At 38.7% G+C, this 23,543-nt stretch overlaps 1 protein-coding gene across 2 annotated transcripts in view; it reads right to left on the bottom strand.

The window, feature by feature from the left end:
* Positions 1-1,462: 1,462 nt before the first annotated feature.
* GPATCH2 (G-patch domain containing 2) overlaps positions 1,463-23,543 on the bottom strand; it is a 135,105-nt gene continuing 113,024 nt past the window's right edge. Inside the window, exons 9-10 of one of the 2 annotated variants that reach the window (XM_014562165.2) lie at positions 13,953-14,041; positions 1,463-3,137 (exon numbers count right to left, since the gene is read on the bottom strand). In XM_014562165.2, the coding sequence (XP_014417651.1) occupies positions 2,917-3,137; positions 13,953-14,041 (310 nt within the window). In that variant the 3' untranslated portion in view covers positions 1,463-2,916. Of the gene's footprint in view, positions 3,138-13,952; positions 14,042-20,490; positions 22,782-23,543 lie in introns of those variants that run through there. The other variant, XM_032466755.1, reaches the window with a different exon arrangement.

The following is a 23,543-nucleotide window of genomic DNA, read 5'->3' as shown; positions in this document are numbered from 1 at the left end:
CTATTACTATATATAAAACATACATTAGTGAACTTCATACCTTAAAAGATGTCTGACTGACATTAAAAATTCCATTTTTCCATTGTGTTTATTTCTCTGATAAAGTTCCAGTCCAAGCAGGACTTTGGGTGTGCCGTGATTTCCCTTAAGGACTGGAACGTGAGGGGATGCATGTGCTCCTGGTGCAGGTCTGCGTGAGTGCACGGGGCAGCCTGGGACATCGCCACTGCTCTGCTCTGAACACTGAGTCTCGGATTCGATCTCCTTAAACACTTCCTTAGAGCAAGAAATATTTTCAGTCGTCTGTGAGCTACTTAGAGGATTCTAGATATCAAGATTGAGGCCTTTCTTCTATTGAGTGAAACTACAGAGATGAATTATCTGGGGAGGGCAGAGACAGAGCACACCCAAGCTCAGGGAGGAGGCGCTCAGAGGGGTTGTTTCAGAAGACTAGCACCGTCCAGGAGGACAGTAAAAAGTATTCATAAAGCTCAGTATTTAGTTGAGGGATTCCCTTGTGCTGCCTGCTCTGTGCTCTGCTCTTTCTCTGTGAAAAAGGAGTGGGCTAAGTCCTCCGGAGCCTGGGGTCAGTCAGTCTCACGATAACTTCATTGTGTGTTATTGGTAGCTCCAAATCTGGCTCTTCAAAATGCTAGGATTTCAGAAGATCTTCAGGCAATGGAATTAGTTAAAAAAACCAAAAAAACAAAAAACCCAAAACACTTTTGAACAGATCCTAGCTCGTGATACATGACCACAAAGAAGTTTTAAACCAAAATATAGACAATCTCCTCCAACTTTGACCCCTTACGTAGATAGAATGGGCATTTAACAAAAATCATTTTTTAAAAATGGCAAATTTCTAAGTAATGAACGTGTAGAAAATAATCATACAAAAGGGCTACTTCATCCAGCAAGAATGTGCTCAAAGAGCAGCTCACCTGGTGCTCTAGTTCCCTAACCAACCTGTCCTCTGACCACAATACCTCTAGGAAAGAAGATAATTCTTAAAAGGGACGTGTACTTTGGCAAATCACCAAGCCTTTCACATAGCAGGCCGACCTTCCTTTCCCTCATTGGCAGTACTTCCTTTCAGGGACCACCTGGGACAGCTCTACTACATGCACAAATCTCCTTTCCCCTCTTTAAAAAAGTCTTGGGATTTACAAATTTTCAAAAACCTAGTAGAGGAGCACAAAGGAATTTTATCACCATAAAACGCCTCTGTATGATGGATGGTGCATACACGTTTGTCCAAGCCCATGGAATGTTCAACACCAAGAGTGAACTGTAGTATGAACTGTGGCTTTTGGGGGATGATGACGTGTCAATGTAGGTTCACCAGCTGTAGCAAATGTCCCACTCTGATGGGGGATGCTGTTCATGGGGGACGCTGTTCATGGGGGACGCTGTTCATGGGGACGCTGTTCATGGGGATGCTGTTCATGGGGGATGCTGTTCATGGGGATGCTGTTCATGGGGGATGCTGTTCATGGGGATGCTGTTCATGGGGGATGCTGTTCATGGGGATGCTGTTCATGGGGGATGCTGTTCATGGGCAAGGCTGTTCATGTGTAGGGCAGAGGGTGGCTGAGAAGTCTCTGCATCTTCCCCTTAATATTGCTGTGAACCTAACACTCTAGAAAAACAAAGCCCTTAGAAATGTGATTCACATTGTGTTATCTTGGCCTTTACTCAACCAATAAAGATCATTACAAAGAGAATATTAGTCCTTAAGAAGAAAGATGGTAACTAACCAACATCTAAACAGAGCAGTTTCAAATCCGACGTAGTGAAGCAGGTGATTCAGACATAGCAAGACTAGGCACATAATAAGAACGATTTGTTTGGCTTGGTTTTAAAGTACTGCTTAAATGTTAGAAAGGGCAAAGCAGTACCATTCTTTATTTATTTATTTTTTTGTTCACCTTGTAAATGGTCTGGATCATTGCTAGAAATCTGAATTCTTGGGAGAGCCATTTAAATCTTCAAATAAATTGATTTGATACTCTAATTTACTCCAATAGTTAAAATTTAAAATCAGTTTACTACAGTTGAGTTGCTCTTAAAAAAATATCACCCTTTGGGAAGAAAGAGGTAGAAGTAAGTTTGGATGAACAGAATTTACTGTTCAGTCATGGTGAATTTAAAAAATACACTTCTTTTCTTTCAATAATTATTTTATGTTTTAAATGAGGTAAAATTGGTAAAATCTGCATTAAAGTAATTGTTGAGGGCACTCTGGTGATCATAATGATGAGGTTTATTTTTGTCAAAATGTCAGAGGGCAACATTAATTGCTGTTTGTCAGCTGTGAACTTCATACTCCACTGTCCAAGGATTGAAGACGCCCGGGTGACACCTTAACAAAAAAAAGCCAATTTCAGGGAATATGAAACTGACCAGCCTCTCAAACAAAGACTTGCTTGGGACTTCACTGCTGTGGTGACAGGTGTCTACGGTTACAACAGACGGGGATGACGTGAGACACAACCCTTTCCGGCCGATCCCATTTCAGAAACCTCTGGACGAGCTCGGGTACCACATGCGCGCGTGCACACACACACACACACACACACACACACACGAGTGAATCACGCTAAACCTTTAGACGTTACTGACGTATGAGATCAAAATAAATAAGAGAAACGAGCTGTTCTTCATACCTAGGAGCTGGAATCACTGAAAAATGTGAAAAGGTAAAGAAAGGCTTTTACTTTAGCACCATGACCTGTGATGAAATCCCATTTCTATCACTGCGGCAGGACTCGGCGCGGCGAGGAAGCTAGAGCGACAGGGGCGAGGCGGTGGCAGATTTGTGCTTCGAACACAGAAGCTATGTTGCGATCTGAGAACAATGGGGTAGATGCGAGTAGCAAATCAGACTTGTAAAACATCTCTCCTGTGCTTCTCCGCTTAGGCGGATTTTCCTGAACTGGGGGCAGTGGTGGCGGGAGTGCTTTTTGGTAGAGGAAATCCGAGTCCTAGCCCTTTGGGCCTCTGCACGGCTTGAATCGGCTCAGCGAGCCCCTTGCCGTCTCGCCCGAGGCCTGACCCCGGTGTCCAGCCCATGTTCTGCAGCATTCGGTTTCCAATGTTGGTTTCGAGGATTGGCTGGGCATTTTCTCCTACTAATCCTGAAATTACAAAATGACCAAAAAAACACATTAGTATGAACTCAGGTGAAGATACTCTTTAGGTTAAGAAAACCACATTTTCCTAAGGTTTTCTTTAGCAAGGCACCCGGGAGGGCTGTTTATTCATCTTTGGATGAGTGGCTTGGTGCAGCAGAGGGATCAATGGAAAGAGGGCTGTGGTTAGAGTCTCAGCTCTACCACTCAGGAGCTGATTAAGTGATCTGCCCTCTTTGGGCTGCTGTCTTCTCGTCTGTAAGACAGGCGTTAATACAAAGCAATCAAAACTCAGTTACCGGATCATTTCTTGTGGTTACTCTTCCTTGATAATTAAGGAAGTGATGATCAAACAAACTAATAGGAGAGGCTGTGTGGAAAGAAAAGGGATGAAGTTATCTTAAAACAACCTTTGTCTTAGTGAGAAGATATTCAGTGGAGTCTCCTCTACCAGGGCCTCCCAAAAAGGCCGCTGTAGGACTCGGAGGCCACGAACTTACAGGGCTAGTGTCTGCCGGCCATTCCCTCCCCAGGCCTCCAGGGAGACAGGTGGCCCACTTTCCAGAGGTCTGCGGGATGCCTGCGGCACACCAGCTCAGTCCTGGATCCAGTGTATTTCTGCTGTGAAATGTGGGCTGTGTTTTCCGAGACCGTCTGAGGGTTGAAATGGGCAGTTGTTCACAAAATCACTCACTACTCTCAAAGGCTTGAGTCAGATGGCTCTCTGATCCCAACCCACATCGTCCCTCCACCTCTTTCCCATCATCATCCATCTCTGATTTGGGACTGTGACAGCACTTTCGACACCCCCCCCCCCCCAGGATGGGGACTCTTGGTCCTACTGCTTCCTCTAAGACTGTGTTTAGGATGGTGATATGAGGCACCAGAAGGATCCTTGAACACCAATAATAGTAACATAAATATTACCTACAGAGGGGACTACAGAGGACAGCACCTACACATTTCCACATATTCTCTGGTGTAAGTCTTTCACAGTGAAAAATAAAATGATAATAAATAATAAAAGAAATGTCAAGGTTGAAGTTACACTAGGTTTCATCTGTCCTTCTGGGGAACGGCAAGTGGGTTGTTCCTCATGATTCTAACTTAGAGAATCTTATACCTGCAAAGTGCCAAGGACGAGTTTTACAACTGAACTGATGAGTTTATAGCTAAAACCGAAGAGTTTTATAACTGAAACTACGGAGCAATCTTCAACTGATTTTTGAAAGACCTTTCTTGAACATTTTGATAGTCTCCATTTTTGGTGCATTTTAAGACTGAGAATAGGGTACACTGCTGCCATCTGCTAACTTCATTACAGGGCGTGAGAAGTGGGTTGCCGCAATAATGAGTTGGTTTTGGATTTGTCACATTGGCTCTTGGCTCACTGAAAACAAGTATCTTCACATGTAATAGAGAAAACCTTCAATTGCGAACTGCTTGAATGGCTGGTATCAAAGAAAAATTCTTGACTAACATCATTTGCCTCCTTCCTGACAAAGGCAAAATACAACTATATGAAGATTTTATATATATATTTAACTATAAAATATGCATATACATATAAAATATAAAAAAATCGTCCTCTTACCAAATAAAACAAAGAGAAGCTTTTTGTTTAATATAATAACAAAACAGCAATTAAGTTTTTATTTTGGAATTATGGTAACGGTGACAACAAAGACAGACCACCAAGGCATCTGATTTTTTTCAGAACAGCTGCTGATCAGGTATGTCAGGTTAATGGTGTACTAGCATTTTGCCTTCTGTCCCTAATTTTTTAGCGATTGCCATGAATTAATTTAATTCCATCTATAAGCTAGGATCAGATCAGAGGCCTTAATGCTGCTTTAGCCTGCACATCTGCTTAATCATATTTTTGATACACAAATGTTCAGGTATAAAATGTGTTTAATAGTTAAGAAAAAAAATATGAGGCCAATTTAAAACATCTCTGTGAAAACTGCTAAACTGTGGTCAATTCTCGGTTCTGAAGTGAAGAGCAAATAACCGATTCACTATTATAATTTAAAAATGCTGGTGTTTCAAGCATGGTGGCCCAGACGTGGGTACCCTAGTCCTCCCATGCTTGGTTTTCAGATAGGGAGAAAAGACTTCATTCTCTTTCTTCTTAATGCTGGTTTCATTTCTTTTCTTGATAAAAATGAAATAAAATACAGCATTATCTTTAAAATAAAAAAAAGAGTATTTAATTTCTCAAATGCTAAATCTTTCCCCATAGAAACACAGATTCCCGAAACAAACAAAAAACAGTGGCTTTTCTATACAACTTAAAAAAAAACAAAACAGATACATCATTTTTCATGGAAAATGACTCTAGAGTGAGATCTACTGTTGGTCTCTCATCCTTCTTTTATGAGATTAAGACATGGGAGTGGAACAGCTCAGTCTCAGCACAGCATCCAACAACCATAATTTCCTTTTCTTTGGCTCCTGGCGGTGCTAAATCCTTTAAGTCCTTTCCTAGGAGGCTCTCCTCCTGCTCGGGCAATTTTAGCAATCCGTAGCCTGCTAACCCTTCTGCCAGCTCCCGCTCCCGGCCCCCTTTGTACTGGGTCTCTTGTATCTATTACAGCTGAGTCAGTCCTTTCCCCCTCAAATCTTCCAAAGAGTATTGTGGATGGTAATTCACTTGCGTAATTGGCTCAAGAGATGAAAATCTTGTATCGGCCTCTCTTAGCTGCTAATCTATCCAGCTGACTGCAGGCCTACTTGGCAGCTTGTTTAGTAATTTGGCTCCTAAAGTGTTGTATTGATGTTGGATAAACAGCCAATGGAAGGGGAGGTGACACATGCTGCTTCCCACATAACAGCGAGGGCACTCGCTTCAGGCCCGACCCCGTATTCAGAAGGCTTTTCATGGTCTGTGCTCCGTCTTTCTTCCCGTCCTCTCTCCCCATCACTCTACCATCCAGCTGAAGAGCAGGGCTCCTGCTGTTATTGTTTGTGATGTCATTAAAACTGCAAGTTGCAATACTGTCCTCTGTTCTCAGTAACTAATTTAGGGACGTGGATCTTTGCTGTTAAGAAAAAGCACTGAGCACAGTTTGAGACGTGAGCAAGTGGTAGGTGTTACTACTCTGTCAAACGTTTTAACTGTTTCATTTTTTAATATGGAAAAGCCTAATTCAGACCATTTTACACTCTGCAAAATTGCAGATGTTTTTCATGTGAATTCTGTTAAAATCAGTTCAGTTAACTGCTTAAAAATACAAGGCACTTAATTTTTTTTTCTTTTTTTTTAAAATTGAAGTATAGTCAGTTGCAATGTGTCAACTTCTGGTGTGCAGCCCAATGTCCCAGTCATGCATATACATACATATATTCGTTTTCATATTCTTTTTCATTAAAGGTTATTATAAGATATTGAATATAGTTCCCTGTGCTCTACAGAAGAAATTTTTTAAAATCTATTTTTACATATAGTGGCTAACATTTGCAAATCTCAGACTCCCAAATTTATCCCTTTCCCCCGGTAACTGTAAAATTGTGTACTATGTCTGTGAGTCTGTTTCTGTTTTGTAGATGAGTTCATTAGTGTCCTCTTTCTTTTTTCTTTTTTAGATTCCACATATGAGTGATACCATATATTTTTCTTTCTAAACAATGAAATGTAACATTAGGTTTTTTTCTTCCAAAGTGATTAAAAACTTTGCATAGTTGAGAATGAAAGACATGGTCTGTATTGACATGTTTGGAGAAGGGAGTGTTTTTATTAACTGATGTTTTGGTTATACCGAAATATATTTCTTCTGGAATGATTATGGATCAAAGAATAGTGTTTTCAAAAAACTAAAACAAATCTTAAAACTGCATTCGTTCTGAAGGCACACAGGGATGTTTCTTTGCTATAATATAAAGAAGACCCTTCATGGTTTACCTACCACGTACCTGGCATGTGGTTTACTTGTTAGGCATCTGACATTTCACCATCTAAATTCCTTATTAACAACTGTGCAAGGGAGGAATTGTAATGGGTCTCAGAGAGATGAAGTACTTGACTGGTACCACATAGTGAGTAAACGGCTCTTAAGTTCTTCTCTTTGTCTTTGCTGTTCTGAAGTTTTACGATAGTATGACTTCATTTATATTTACTGTTTCCCCGTAAAGACTTCTGTTTTTTGAGTATGAAGATTCGAGTTTATCTTCAGTTGTAAAAATTCTGTCATTATCACTGAATTCTGTCTCCATTCTCCTGGAATAGGATATCTCCCTATTCTTCCTACTTTTTCTGGAAGTTTTATCAGATGAGTATTGAACTTCATGCTCCTTCAGGTACCTTGGTTATTCTCTTATATTTCCCATATTTTTATACCTTTGTGCTTCTTTTAGGTAGTTTCTTCAGATCACTCTTAAAATTCTCTGATTTTTTTGGCTGTGTCTAATATGCTCTTCAACTTGTCCAGTGAGTTTATCATTTTCAAGATTTTTCATAATAAATAAAATAATCTCAAAATTCTACATGGTTCTTTACCATATGTGTCTTTCCTTTTTCCAGTTATTCCCTTTCGTTTCTGCATCTGTTTTTATAACTAATTCTCTCAGTTTTGATCTGTGAGGTCATCTTCTGTAGGTTTCACTTGATTCTTGAGGCTTGAGGTTGAAGGCAGGCACCACTAGAGTGGTTCCGCATGTGCTTCAGAGACCAGTTTTTATGATCATTTTTGGCTCAGTGTAATTTTAAACCAGAAACTCACGTGAGGGTAGGCTCTTGGTTACAAATCTTCAGAGAGCTTTCTACTTGGAGACCAGACACCCGGTTTTTTATTTCCCTTTGCTTGTGGGTGAGTTTTGTTTCTAGCATGCCCTGTTCTGAAGGTAGAGCTTTTCAGAGGTTCTGGATTGATAAGGAGCCTTACACCCAGCTCCCTGGCTTGGTTCTCCTTCTGCGAGGGCACAAACCAACCTGTCTCAAGGTTTCTGAGGCTGGAATAGGCATGGGGGCTGCTTAGGACCATTTCTCTCTTTCCTTCCTATAGTCACAACTATGCATCTAAAGAGAGAGTTTTTTCTCTTTAGATGAAATGTCCAGGAGTATTTTTATTAAGCATTTCCAGGAGTATTTTCAAACTGTTTAGTCATAAAAGATTATAAATATGAAAATAGTTGGAATAGCAATGATTTTCTATCTAATATGTGTGCTTATCCTCTGTCTAAGTGTTTCTTGTACCATATGGCAATGGAGGGCTGTTGAAAACTCTGAGACACATAACTGAAAGGTAGTCTGGTGGTCCATAGATCCAAAAGGGGGAGAGATATATATTACCTAGGCTTTTGATATGTTTGGATATAGTTTGGTTTCAAAATTAATAACAATAAGCCACCCCCCCTCCAAAAAAAATCTGCCTGTTTTAAAATCCTGGAAGAGATAAGAAAACCTATAGTGGTCAAAGAAATCCAGCAATAAAAGAAAATAAAAATGTAATTATTGATAAGATAGATTTGGACAAATGAAGAGATACAGCACCTTGAAAAGGAGCCTGGGTACCCCAAATATCTCCTAATGATGCTCAGTATGACTTTTAATTAAAAGTTCACCTTTTCCAGTCTCCCAAGGCAATTGAAATAAAAGCAAAAATAAACAAATGGGGCCTAATCTAACTTATAAGCTTTGGCACAGCAAAGGAAACCATAAACAAAACAAAAAGACAACCTATGAACTGGGAGAAACTATTTGCAAACAATGTGACTGACCAGGGCTTAATTTTTAACTGTATAAACAGTTCATACAACTCAGTAACAAAAAACAAACAACCCAATCAAAAAATGGGCAGAAGACCTAAATAGACATTTCTCCAAAGAACACATACAGATGGCCAACAGGCATATGCAAAGATGCTCAATATCACTAATTATCAGAGAAATGCAAATCAAAACTACAATGAGGTATCACCTAACACCAGTAAGAATGCCCATCATTCAAAAGTCCACAAACAATAAATGCTGGAGAGGGTGCAGAGAAAAGGGAACCCTCCTACACTACTGGTGGGAATGTAATTTGGTGCAGCCACTATGGAGAACAGTATGATGATTACTTAAAAAACTAAAAATAGAATTACCATTGGATCCAGCAATCCTACTCTTGGGCATATATCCTAAGGAAACTCTAATTTAAAAAGATACAAGCACCCCAATGTTCATAGCAGCACTATTTAAATAGCCAAGACATGGAAGCAACCTAAATGTCCACTGACAGATGACTGGATGAAGAAGATGTGGTGTGTATAAACACACACACACACAGGAATACTACTCAGCCATAAAAAAGAACAAAATTTTGCTATTTGCAGCAACATGGAAGGACTAAGTGGGCATTATGCTAAGTGAACTAAGTAAAACAGAGAAAGACAAGTATATGATATCACTTACATGTGGAATCTAAATTAAAAAAAGATACACATGAACTTACTTATAGAACGGAAAGAGACACATAGGCATAGAAGACAAACTTATGGTTGCCAAAGGGGAAGAGGGAGAGGGATAAATTAGGAGTTTGGGATTAGCCACATGACTATATATAAAATAGATGAGCAATAAGGTCCTACTGTACAGCACAGAGAACTACATTCAATATCTTATAATAACCTATAATGAAAAAGAATGTGAAAAAGAATAAATATACACGTATAACTGAATCACTATGCTATATACCCACCAGAAACTAACACAACATTGTAAATTAATTAAACTTCAATAAAAAAAGCACCTTTTAAAAATCTTCACCTCTTATAATTTGCAACCTGCCTTTATTACTTTATATATTCCTAAAGATTATTTTATTATTGAAATATTAGTAGGAAGCAGAGGAAAAAAACAGAAAAGTCACAGAAAGCTGCAATGCAACCTTTTGCCAAGAACTTACACGTCATGAAGGCACAGTTACCCCGGAGAAATGTATATACCGAAATACTGACCTTCAGTAGGCATCTCTCTGCATAATTTAAAATGTAGAGAAAAATGGTCCACTAGTTATGATGAATATTTTCCCTATGAAAATATTTCAATGAAAGCAAAATAGCAACAGCAAATACTGTGGATAGCAATGAGTTTATTACTACATAGTGGACAAAATATTTTTTTAAAAATGTGGTAGCCACAATATCTCAATAAACATATTTAAATCTTTTTACTATCAAATCCTCAATAAGCTATGACTTCTACCAAAAACACAAGACCATAACCAACATTGCTGATGGCCTTTTAAAAACGTGTTGATAATATTCCTCCTATCTTTGCTCACTGCTTTTCTTCACCTTTACAGATGACATTTTTCAAACTATAAAATGCATTCTCCTGGCAAACCTTATTGCTTCAACAGTTCTTGATTTTATAATAGTTTAAGTCTACATCCTTTGCTACTGAGACATCCACTATCTTTTGGTATGTGACTTTGAATGAGGCAGAGAACAAGCCATACATTTAAAAATCAATACCTAACCTTATCAATATTCATTTTACTGTGTCAATACAAAATACAAAGGTGAAGAGCAGTAAATAAGCTAAAGCACTGAAATAAATTCGGTGTTCCTGTCACAATTAATAAATGTTAACCGATAACACTGCTGGCTACTCTACAGCCTTAAAAGGGACTCAAATTGTGCTTCGAAGTTACTGTTACAACAGGGCGAGTAAAATTTTCAATACACCAGCAGGTAAAGATGATCAGATTTGGCGTTATTAATTTCACAGGGGGCTTTAAATCTTTTATACGATATTATTTATTATAAATACAATATAGAAGTGTTGATCTTTAGCATCTTAAATTGTCGTATAAACCCAGTTTGGGATGTTCAAGTGCCTAAGTATAGTTTCCTGACAATTTTTTGCCAAATCTTGTTCAAAACCTGCTGTTTGACCACATAATATTTCATATATAAATCAGAAGGGATCGTTAAACAACATTCAAGCTGTCAGCCTTTTAACTCTTATTCCCGACTGCAAATGAGAGTGTTACCTTCTCCTGTATTTTTCCAGCTTAGACTGAGTGCTGACTAAAGGTAGAAGGAACTGTGAAAATATATTTTAATTTAATGTGTGTTTTTTAAGGAAGTCTGCAAGGGCCTCTAAAACAGTCAGAATAGTTTCTTTAATTCTACACGCTAACTCCAGTTCAGAAGCTTGCAAATAGGAGACTGTTATGTGACTGACTATATTCCAGAATTTGAAAACCGTAATTTTCAGAGACAAGATGATCTAGGATTCATAACCTCATTATCAAAGTTTATTTATGCAAAAGCATTTCCGACTTGAGTCTTGTGTTTGGATGATAATCTTCACCTTAGAGTTCATTAGTTTTAGAAGATACTCTTTAAAACTGAGGACTTTTCAATAACCTCATTCTCTTCCTCTCTGAGAGGACCAGTTATGCGCGGATTTAAAAAAATGCGCTGAAAATGAGTAATATAAGTCTCCTACTCCAATACTATTTGAGTAATTACAAAAACGCATTAAATTTCTATGAATTATATCCTTTTAAGTAAAAAGTCCAGTAATATAATCAAAATCTTGAGTCTTATGGGAAGCACAACAGTTCTGAAATGTCCCAGCCGGAATACGCTGCCGTGAGATTATGAATGTTTTAGGCTAAAGTTTAATGTTTATACCCACATTCCGTATAAATGACTTCCTCTGATGCTACTGAGTTGTAACATCGAAATCACCTTGTAGAAATAATTATATTATCCTCTCCCCAACTATTAGGCATTTTCCTCCTCACTTCACATATGTGCAGAGTGTTCGGACCTGACCCGGACACTCTCTCTTCCTTATTGCTGGCTCTGAGGCACTTCAGTCACATTCCTAAGACTGTTCTTGTACTATTTCTGCCACCAATGTTTGAATCATTGAAAGATAAGAGAATTCAGGGGACCATTCAACCGGAATGGGAATATTAAAGAGTCCTACACTTGCCTTGTGAAAGACTTAAATTGAAGAACTTATGACATGTATTCGATCTAAAAGTGGCTCTATGTTCCTGTAAGAAGAGATATATTTGAAGTCCTCTAATGCATGTTCTGTATTTCTGCACAGCAAATTTAGATACATCTTCTACAGCACTTAAGATACATAATAGTCTGTATAAATATAAACAAATTATATAAACTGCATAATAGTCTATATCCACATATATGATTGCATAAAACATATGGAATAAGATGGTCTTTACATATATATTCTTACAGAAAGGCCATGAGTATGTTGTCATGAAAAGAACATGGGTTTAGGAGTCATGCAGCTGTCGGCTTGAATCCTCCCTTTGCCCTTCAATCATTATGTCCTCTTGGGTAGCTAAGAAGAACCTAACACTCTGAATCTTCATTTTGTGGGCAAAGTGGTGATAGTAACACCTATGTTATCAAGTTGCTGCAAAGATAAAATCAAATAATAAGGTTCTGGTACCCTATTAAGTGGTAAATATTATTCTACATAAATACAAACACATTCTGCACACAGGTGTTTCCTACTTCCAAATTCTGAAAATTCAACAAAGTTGAGGATGAAGATCAGATGTTACACTTACAACTACACGCAGAATTTCATAATGTAGCACTTTATGTGGATGGAGCAACTGTATTATGGGTGCTCCAATTTTAAGTTATTCTTTAATTTTTCTAGTGCTGAACTAGTAGGGATAGGTCTCCTAAATAGAGAATTTAAGCTTCACATCTTTTATTTCCTTTGAAATCATCATGTCAAGAAATACCTATGTATCTACATATATCTGTATCTCTCTATATTTCCTTCCCTTCTCACTGCTTACTCTCCTGTTGATATGAATCTTATTTTCCTATTCTATAATTAATCATGGAAAAAAAAATCACTCTTTCTATAAAAGATTTACCAAATGAAGTTGAGAGAGACCATTTATAAATTTGAATGGTTAAGGATCCCAGGCAATAAGCCAATGTTATAATAGCAGCATTGTAACTGATCAAGTATCTACACAGAAAACATTTGCTCATAGTTTGCGGCATCACAAACCCATTACAGTTAATTGTTGCTTATTCCTATGTGGGTGTCTACATTTTAATGCCCAGTTGGCTCCATCCGATCACAGGTTTTTATTTCTACCTCCCTTACAACACTGCTCCTGCATGAGATTTTGCAATGCATGCTAATCTTATTCATATAGTTCATTACCAAGCGTAGGAAGGCTTCCTGTCCCCTCTGGTATAATGACCTCTCTGTGCTCAGCACTTGTGGTTTTCCCTGGACCATGCTCAGTAGAATGACATGCTATTAGAATGATGTGGTTTTTGAGGTGGAAATGATGCAAATTTTTTTAGTCTAATGCTAACCTGTCTAAGTCAGGAAAGATGGATCTCAGATTGCTGCACACCTGGGACTGGAAATCAGATGGCCACATTCATGGCCAGGTGGCCGCCTACTACAACATGGGCCTTGGGTTTTGAGGCTGCTTCAATACTTTCGAATTCTTTACTATTTGTCTCTTCTGGGGTGATTTACCTTTTCATCTACTTATGCCTTGTTTTCCCAACAAGCTTGTAACTTTCTTGAGGCCAAAAACACCACCTCTGAAGTTTTTGTATCCTTTAAGACCTACACAAAGTCTTGCATTTGGGCAGGTGTGTAGGAGATACTTTTGTGATTGCTGCCTGAAAAACCTACACAAGGAACATACAACACATCCAGACACCGAAGGGAAATGATCTGCTTTTTTAGTTTCTTGGCACTGTGCCTCGTCCTCAGTGCAAGTGATTAAGGATTATCCGCATTTTACTCTGGATGCTTTATGAACTTTGTAGGTGTGCTCTGCCCAGAGCCCTTGTCTTTTACCTGTGGTAGTAGGTCCAGGCAAAGGTGCAGCTTTTCTTCTCCGTTTGATATCTCCCGTGCATAGGGATCCTAAGTGCATGCTTGTTTGCCTACAAGTAATTATCAGAAAAAACTATTAACAAAGGAGGGGAAAAAAATGACACATAAATACACAGCTTGTATAATCTGAACCTAAATCAAAACATTCTCAACAAAGATGGAGCGGCATAGTAAAACCACCAATCTTGTTTATATCGAAACATAATTACGTTTGTTGACAAGCGTTCAGCAGCTAAATGCGCCATCATAAATTGTTACTGGAATGAATAATATAAAAGGAATGCTTTTTAATTTTCAAAACTGGCAATCTTTCTGGCTCAACATAAAATCAAGCACTGTTGCTTCTGACAGGAAAATAGCTAAGATTAATTATTCTAAAGAGATCACAATATTGTTGCTAGGTTATCAATTGGTTACTAATGCTTTACTGTCAGAACAACATATATTACAGGAAAAGTATGATCAATTTCTTTCAGGATATTACGCAGCAGTGAATTCTCTCGGAACATTTAAAAATAAAAGGAAATAGTGATGTTCTTCCTTATAATTCACATGATTAGAACTCTGTAGTTAATTATGTATTAGCTAGGTGAGGAAACATAATTTGATTGCATTAATGCTGCTCTACTGATACTAAACGGGGCAACATGATATAGGATAACATTTCAAAGACATGTTGTATAAGAACTGAGAAGCAGATCTGCCAATTTTGAAGCTAGTCAGGATTAGATTGTTCTATCTAATCATGGACCCCGAAATTTAAGAGTTTTGGAAAAATTAGAAATGGCTCAATTGGAAATCAAGACAAACTGAAGAAGAGGGAAGAGATTTAAAAATCTTCAAATTTTTCAAGCTATAGAAGACTGTGTGTTCATTTCATGGATCATAATCCCTGAGATGGGGTTGGGATAGTGTCCCGGGATCATGAAGCAGAAATAAACAAAGCATGTTTATTAGAAAGCATTTTTTTTTTTTAGTAATTCATGGAGATGTCTGGTAATATCCTGAAGTTTTATAGAACCCAATTTCAAAACAAGATTATTAGAGAAAAATTTAAAAGAAAAAATTAATTCAAGTAAAACTCAAAATATATACTTACACACTTATACTTAGGTGTTTAAATATAATAAAAAATTGGAGCTGGGTAGTAAAATTACTTTAAATATAGATTCTTTCTATAATGCACAAAGTAAAGTAAAATTAATGATCTGGCTAATCCAAGAAGTATATATAACCAAAGAAATATACTGTGAAAATCTATCAACATTGGTAAAAGCAAACGAGTTTTGTCTAGTTCTCTTCTCTTTGTATTGAGTGCATACTGTTTCTCTTTTACAGAATAAATCTTTATTATTATTAAAATATTTAAAAAATTAGTTCATTCAATAAATGACTAACTTTGCACAAATACGTACACATATCTATGTCAAAATGTTTATTAACATGCATGACTATAACATTTTTATTGGATTTTGAGGTGCAGTCTTGGTTTATAATGCCAAGAAAACATAAATGGTTACACATCGATTTTTCTAAAAAACTACATAGAAATTAAAAAAAATTTAAATCTCATCCTTTTTATAAAACACATCTTTTTTATAAAAATTAATAAATTCACTTATTCAGCAAGCACTTACTAGTATCTACTACTGATCAAGCATGAGACCCCATAGTGATGGTGCAAATGAGGAGAGTAGGAAAAAGGAGACGGAAGATACAAAGGAAATGGAATCTTCAATTTTTATTACCGGAAGAGTTTTAAGTCCATATGGGGAGACTAAGTCATAAATACATGAAATAATTAGGGACAGCGGTGGTAATGGCCGGCACCATGAACTTTATAATCTATTACTAGAGATTACATAATTCCGTCCTTATAACAATCCTAAACATGTTTATTGAAAATACCATTTTTCTTTGTAGGGAAAAATCTGTGCTTCCATGGAAAACCATACTTCTAGAGTATGGCTCCGTAGTCACCTGATTCTGCTTCTACGGGAGCTATTTGACAATTCTTATAGAGATCTGAAAGCAGTGGGAATAATTCTTGTCTATTGTAATCCAAATGGATTCTGTCCTGAGGAAGGAGGATCCTCCCTTCTATGGAAAACCCAGTTTGCATCCACCTGCACATTCCTTCAATATCTTTTACTCCATATACATTTGTGCTTCTTTGAACCCATTATAACATCTGCCTGGTTCCCTCATTAATCAATGAGTTAAATAAAATCTCACACACACATTCATTTTACATAAGTAAAAGAGACACGACTTTACCCTTTGGTACAAAGTTATCCTTTAATATCTCTGATCCCTCTTGCAACCTCCCCCTAGGAAAAGGCTGGAGTAGTTTACCTCCTGCAGAGCATCTGCCAGACAGGCTCAGATACCAGAACTAGCTGAGGAGGAGGGGAAGGTAACATTCTGAAAAGGGGAATGAGGTAGGAATCTGAATTCTGCAGTGTGGCTCTTCTGTCATCGAGCTGTGAAAACCAACCCACGGACTATCTGCTTCTGATCCTCCTGTTAAAACATAATCTATATTCTTAGATTGAGCCACTGCTGGCCAGGTTTTCTGTATCTGTTGCTGAAAGTATTTCTAAATGGTAGAGTTTGTTCTGTTCAAAGACTTTTGAGTAGTTCAGGATATCTGGGAAGCACTGTTTACAGAAAGAACTGTATAATATGACGGAAGAAGAACACTGGGGCTAGACCACATACGCCCCATGAAGGATTTGGAGTTTATATCTGATGTGGAGGCATTCAAGGTCATTTAGCAGAATAAAGTTGGGCAGATTCATGGGATGCAGATGAGCTGGTGTTGAGAGGGTAACTAGGTTTGTGAACAGTCCAGACACACAGTTCCTCCCAGTTCATTTTTCACTATTATAATTAGGAATAATACAAAAATGCCACGCAGTGAAACTGCTCTGTGTTAACATATCTGAGTAAGGAGGTGGGCAGAGGTGAGAAGGCAGTCAATGAAAAGTCCTAACTCTGGATTATTTTAAAAACTAAGCCAGTCTTTATTACTTTTAGATTTATTTAAAGTTCAAACTAAGCTTTAAAAAAAGTAGCCAGGAGCATCCTTCTTAAGAAGTTTCTTTTTGGAAATAATTAGAAGTATTTGAGGGTCCAACACACAGGAGCTGCCCAGTGATGACTATTAATTAACATGGCTGGTTTCTACATCATCTTTGCACTAGTTGTATGAAACTGGAGGCTTCTCATTGCTTGAAAAGTCACTCTCCCAAGTCAATATTGCCTTTAAAACTTTATTAATTTTGTATGCTATTAAAATTTATGAGGAAGGCCTGTTTACAAAGATGGTGAAAAACAAAATCCAAGAACAACTCCTCCTTCTAAACCTTTTTCTCATCAGCAGGGCTGAAAACTCCCTTCTGGCTATCTTTACAGAACAAGTGGAATATAATGTTTTTATTCAACTTCCCTCCCCCACCCCAACATAGTTACATTAAAGGAAAAAGAGACAAACGTTCAAGGAGAATAAAGTTAAAGTTAATAAAGTCAGTACCCTGAACCCAAGACCCGAGCCATAAGAAAAACAGCGAGCTGTATTTTCAGTAATTCTATCAAGAATTGACTATCTGCTACAGCGCATCGAGAGATCTGGATTATTGATCAGTAAGATTACCTCATTTAAGTGTGTCCTCCCCCCTTCCCTTCAGACAGGTGCAATGGAGTTGCTACAAATAACTTAAATAAGGCCTACTCTGTTCTTTAGTTGTCACTCTTAATGTAAAACAGAGCAGTTATTTTTTAATTTAAAATCAATGAATGTCTCAAAGGCAGCCTAGGTGCTTTGGTCTAAATGAGTCACTTGTCTTTGCAAAGCAGAACACTTGGATTATTATTCAAGGTGAGAGATGGCAGTTTTGGTTTTCTGTTCTTTTTTGTGTGTGTGGTGCGGTGTTCTGAAGAATGACAATACACTGTCCTGAAACAGACCCGACGCTATTAAAAACTTAAGATCCTTCAGTAACTGTAAGGAAACTACCAGTAATGCTATCAGTCTGTTTATTTCAGTTAGAGCATGTGCTTGGATGAAGAAAAGGAAAGAAAGTCAAAACCTGATCCTTTTATAACTACTGACACCTTAAAATACTGGGGATAAATACACACGTATCTTTCACTGGGGAGGATAAAGAAATAATGCTGTTTCCTTAGGGAGTGATAAGCATTGTCACTTAGTTATGATTTGAAACATCGCTTCCCATGTACTGATTCTGAGAATTTTCCCCTTAAATATAAATAGAAAGCAGAGCTCAAAATGAAATCATTTTGTTCTGCTTTTGAAACAGACTTTGCTTGGTTTATTCCATCATCTTTAAATGATGTGGTGGTAGGAAACAGAGCATCTTATCTAGGGGGAAAAAAGTTAAAAAAAAAAGATAATAATAAAAAAACAAAACAAAACAAAACAGAGAAAGACAAAAAATCCTACCACCTTGCCTGAGAACTGGGCTCCCGACATGGGCTGACAAGGGTGAAGCAGGCAGTGTCAAACGCAATAACATTAAAGAGAAGAAAACAGGAACTTGTCTCCTCCCTGTACACGCGCATTTACACACAGAGGCTTTTCAGAGAATTAGGCCTAGTTAAAGCTGCCCCCTGGATAAAATGTGTTCCCAAGCAGCCTCAGACAAGCTGCAGAGGGGAGACAAACAGATGTGACTATGGGCCCTGGCATTTGGCAAGAACACTCACTGTCAGTTAGAAAAATATAAGCCTGGACAGGGCATCAGCTGCACAGAAATGAAGCGGGTCTGTGGTGTCACTGGAGGAGCAGGCGGTGGAAATCCAGCCCTACGTGAGCCTCCCCTTCTAGATCCAGATTACCCTCTCCGCCCCCCCGATATTCGGTGTCAATACGTCTCAACATATTAACCGAACGGGAAAACACCAGCATCCAGCTCCCTCCTTCTGAAATGCACGTTAAGTACCAAGTCCCGTTGAGCATAAATGTTTCTTAACTACCAGGATCGCATTAACTACCATTGTTTTCAATGGTGGTGTCCTTCCAGGCCCCTTCTGCTGCATGAAGAACCCTTTGCATTTGGTATCGTTGATCACACCCTGCCCGATTCTTGGTTCTGGTGCCTTCTCTGTCTGTGGCTTTGGTCATCGGACTTCATATTCTGTCTTAAGCCCATTTCCCCTCTCTCTGGAACAGTCCAGACCTCAGCAAGGGGTAGTTTAACACAGTGCACTGAATGCAGTACTTGTGTCCTGGTCATTGGGCCCTTGCTCTATTCTGGACGTATCCTGTCCCATCATAAACCTCCTGACAGCTGAGCTCTTTCAGATTTAGGTCACTGCCTGGACTTCCCCAGATGCTAAAATGCCTCTCTCTAATGCTGCGGGCTGACCTTGTCCAAGCGTCAGCTGCTGCCGGCCCCCACGCCTGTGCACTGCCTACCTGCTGGGACAGTTCTTTACTCTGCGTCCATTAGCCTGCCATTCCCTGCTGTCTGAGGCCCCACCTGGCTTGGATACAGTGATCGGCCTGCCAGTGTGCAGTCCCTCTCAACAGCTTTAGATGGATCTGTCCTGACAGTGCCTCTTCCATCTCATCAGAGTTCAAGTCCAGACCTACCTCTTCCTAATCTGCTTTATCCTGTTACAGGTAACAGGCGGCTGCTGCTGGAAGTAATGTTTACTCCGTTTCCTCTGTGCCAGGCTGTGCGACAATAAGCACTTCCCTCCTGGAGCTCCCGGCGAGTGTGAGGGAGGGGCGGCTGGATGTCAGGAGGCTCCTGGGGAGCTCGGGGACCGGTTTCACTGCCCCGCCAGCCGCCAGCCGAGGACTCTCTAGGCTCCTCAGAGCAGAGTCAGTGGTGGCTGAACAAGGACAGAGATGGAGGAGAAGAGGGGAGACTTCAGGTGGTCCAGGAACCTCATGAAATCACCTGCAAAGGGTGTGTCGGCATACTTTTTTAGCAAAAGGGTCCATGATTCCTATCTGATTCTGAACCATTAACAGGGACATTAATACTAGACTCTGTAGATTTACACCAAATTAGTATTCATAATCTAAAATAGAAAATATCTATCTTAGAGCTTCTATGGAATGTTTAAACCATTCTGTACACACAGGCCACCTTTTCTACTTATAGCATCACAAACAATAGAATTTAATAATGTAAGTTAAAAAAAAGCCTCATCCAAGTATCTGCACTTATCACATGTTGTCTCTAAAATGCTACCCTCTTCCTTCTGCTTATCCGGCTAGACTTTCTTCATAATACCCTAAATATTTCCAAATCAATGACCATGCATAGGTGTTTGGAGAAAGGGATGTTAAATTGTGCCACAAAATACTGGTGGCAGGGGTTGGGGGAGGGTATAGCTCAAGTGGTAGAGACTATGCTTAGCATACAGCAGGTCCTGGGTTCAGTTCCCTGTACCTCCTTGAAAAATAAGTAAATAAGTAAACCTAATTACCTTTCCCCTCCTAATGTTTTTTTTTTTTTTTTTAAATTCTGAAGGAAAAACTGAATCCAAAATACTGGTGACGATCATCTCAGTGTGATGGCATTTTGGGGGAATTTCCTTCTTTATGCCTCACACTTATATTGGACTTTATTTTTACAATGAGCATGGGACAATAAAAAGTACAAATTATAACGAGATGAATTGAAAGACAGCGAACAACAGAATTAATAACCGTAAGCGGTTTTGGCAGCAGGAGGCATTCATCGTCAAAGGCATGGTGGGGCCGTTCACGCTGCGGACGCCGAGGTGTCAGAGGGAGCCGCGGTTCTGAGGGCTGATCCTCCCGACTCCCTGGCAGCCTCTGTGCCTCTGATGCAGCCATGTCTGTTTTCCCAACTAGTTCTCCAAAAGAGCCAACCTGTCACCATACTTAAAGTTTGAGAAGGATTTTTCCCAACCTTCGGCAAGTTACTTAAACTCTCTTTATCTCAGTTTCTTCACCTGCAGCAACTGTGATTAGATTAGTATTTACCTCAAAGGTTTTTCTGAAGATTTTATTTAAAAGGTCATTCGTGTAAAACATCTGGCTCAGTGCCTGCACAAAGTAAGGGATCGACAACTGTCAGCTATTCATTTTACTATTAATACCACCTCCACCTTACAGATAAAAAGCCCAAGGCACAGAAAAGAAAAGTGATCTACTCAGGATCACACAGTCCAGGGGACGTGATGGTATATAATACAGCCAGAAGAACGCCTACTGTGTGTTAGGACTAAATAAATACACGACAGTATAAGCTCACTACATTGGAACACTATCGATGCGCTACCGTAAGGGTATAAACGAGGGTCATTTCTAAACAACAAGTAGGTGTTTTCTGGGTAGTTAATAGGAAGGTTAAATTTTTCCTTAGTGTTTGATTCTGCTTGCCTTAAATGTGTCACAGCACGTAAGAATAAAGCACTCATTTTCATTTCAAAAACTTGCTAAAAACCCACGAAAGTCTTGCCAGTCTGAAACCCACTTGACTTTCTGAGGTCAGCCCACTGCCACAGGTGTTCTCTAGGCCACCAATCGGCACCTCCCACTTCAGAGATGCCCTGCTTCCTCCCTGCAATGTGTTCCGTGCTTTACCTAAAGCCCGGAGGCTCTGTTGTTCTAATGATATCATTTCTTCTGGGTGTTAATAAACACACACTTCAATATCCCTAAACAGCTCATTTAAATGCTTCTTCTTTTTGTACCTCCTCATTACTCTAAACAAATGGGACCTGAAAGGTGATGGTGGTTGCTTTATGCAATGCAGGTAGCTTTTAGAACATTCTGAATGTATGTGAATAAGGAAATTCTCACATCTGGGGAAAAGATAATCTTTTTAGAGAGCAAATTATCCAGGAAGGTTTCTAAAAGTCTATTTGGGAGAACTGCCATTACATCTTAGCTTCCATGGTACTGATACCATGCTTTCCATGTTTGTTTAATTCCTTCAGATTTTGTTTGAAGGAACTGCTAGTCACCAAGTCCACGTCTACGGGCTAACACATGAGCAATGTGTTCTGCCCACTTGAAAAAACTTTCTTTCCATGTTTCCTAATTCCGCCATCTTTGAGAGCCTGTCCTTTCTCCCTTCAAAGTTCTTCCAGCGCATTTTAATCACAATGTTCTTTCTCTTCTTTAAACTTTCCTAACCTCATTATCTTTCCAAGTGCTTTTTCTTTATATTTCTCATCAATCTGTGCATAGGTAGCTCTGTCATTACAGTTATCTGATTGCATGACCTCGAATTGCTTTCAGATTAGAGGGGCTTGTCATTTAAAATATACACTGGAAACAACCTGAAGCCAAGTACCAAGTCTAATTTGCAGAACTTAGTTTTGCCTCCATCATATATTAGAAGCACAATAAATGTTTATTGAGCCAAAACAAATCAAACTACTGTAACAAATGTTGCCTGAACATTTCATTCGGCAATCAATCATGCATTTTCTATCGTTAACACTTTTCTTAAACTGTTATTTAAATTCACTCAAAGACACTTACTCAACAATTAACAAAACTTGACTATGAATCACATTTTACTAGATGTTAAACAAGGAACAGCAAAGGCAGCCCCTTCCATCAAGGGGCTCAGAGCCTAACGCAGGAGACACACATGAATAAGGCATTACTATACGGTGTAATAAATCCACACAGCGATAGGAGCAGGCTACCCTTTGGGGAAATTGAGGAAAATTCATTTCGCCTGAGTTCAAATTTTGATATTGTCTCTCCAAGCAGATTCTAAGATATTTGAGGCATCTTGGAGTATTCTTTTATTCTTCACACCATAGCACCTAGGAAATAGCAGGCACTTAGTAAACTGATATTGAGCTAATTTACTTGATTCCTAGCTATTAACTCTACATTTCTGGAATCTGAATCTTAGTATATACAGTTTCAACAATAAGTTCCTTCGAATTTTCTTTAAAAATGGTAAAGCTAGTGTTGACCCTTAGGAGAGATTAATTACCCAAAATAAACATAATTCTTTTGGCTATCTCCATTAAGTGCAAGAAGGTATGGGTCTATATTTAAAAATTGGGATGTTGATCCTGATAACATCTTGCATCTTAACATTAAAAAAATAAAACCCATCAGATCAGACTATAGATTCAGATATAACCCCACATTCTCTCTCTGGTCAGACACTATGAAATGTCTCTTAGGATGGCCTTTGGTATTGCTGCCATATAAAATAATTAATACAATTATGGGTATTTCTAATATTCTTAACTTTTTTGAGTGAAGTCCATGTATTATTCATTTTCCCCTCCGCTTCATCCAGTGCAGCATATCTGAGTATGCTTGTTGAACTGATTTTTTTTTTACTGTGTTCTCCAGTTGGCTATTTCTGACTCTAAACCAAGCTTTACGTGCAGCAACATTTTGGAGCAGAAGTGCTGAGCTTCTTTCGCCAGCTTCAGGGAATGATGGAGTTAGAAGGGCAGGGCAGAGATCACATTTTATTATTTTAAAAATTATTTTGTATACATGTCATTTTCTTAAGTCTTAGAATTCGTTATCTGAATTACCAGGAATATCCAAGCTTACCGAGT

The sequence above is a fragment of the Camelus ferus genome, chromosome 23, assembly GCF_009834535.1.
Source record: "Camelus ferus isolate YT-003-E chromosome 23, BCGSAC_Cfer_1.0, whole genome shotgun sequence".
Classification (NCBI taxonomy): domain Eukaryota; kingdom Metazoa; phylum Chordata; class Mammalia; order Artiodactyla; family Camelidae; genus Camelus; species Camelus ferus.
This window is presented reverse-complemented; position numbering and strand designations above follow the sequence as displayed.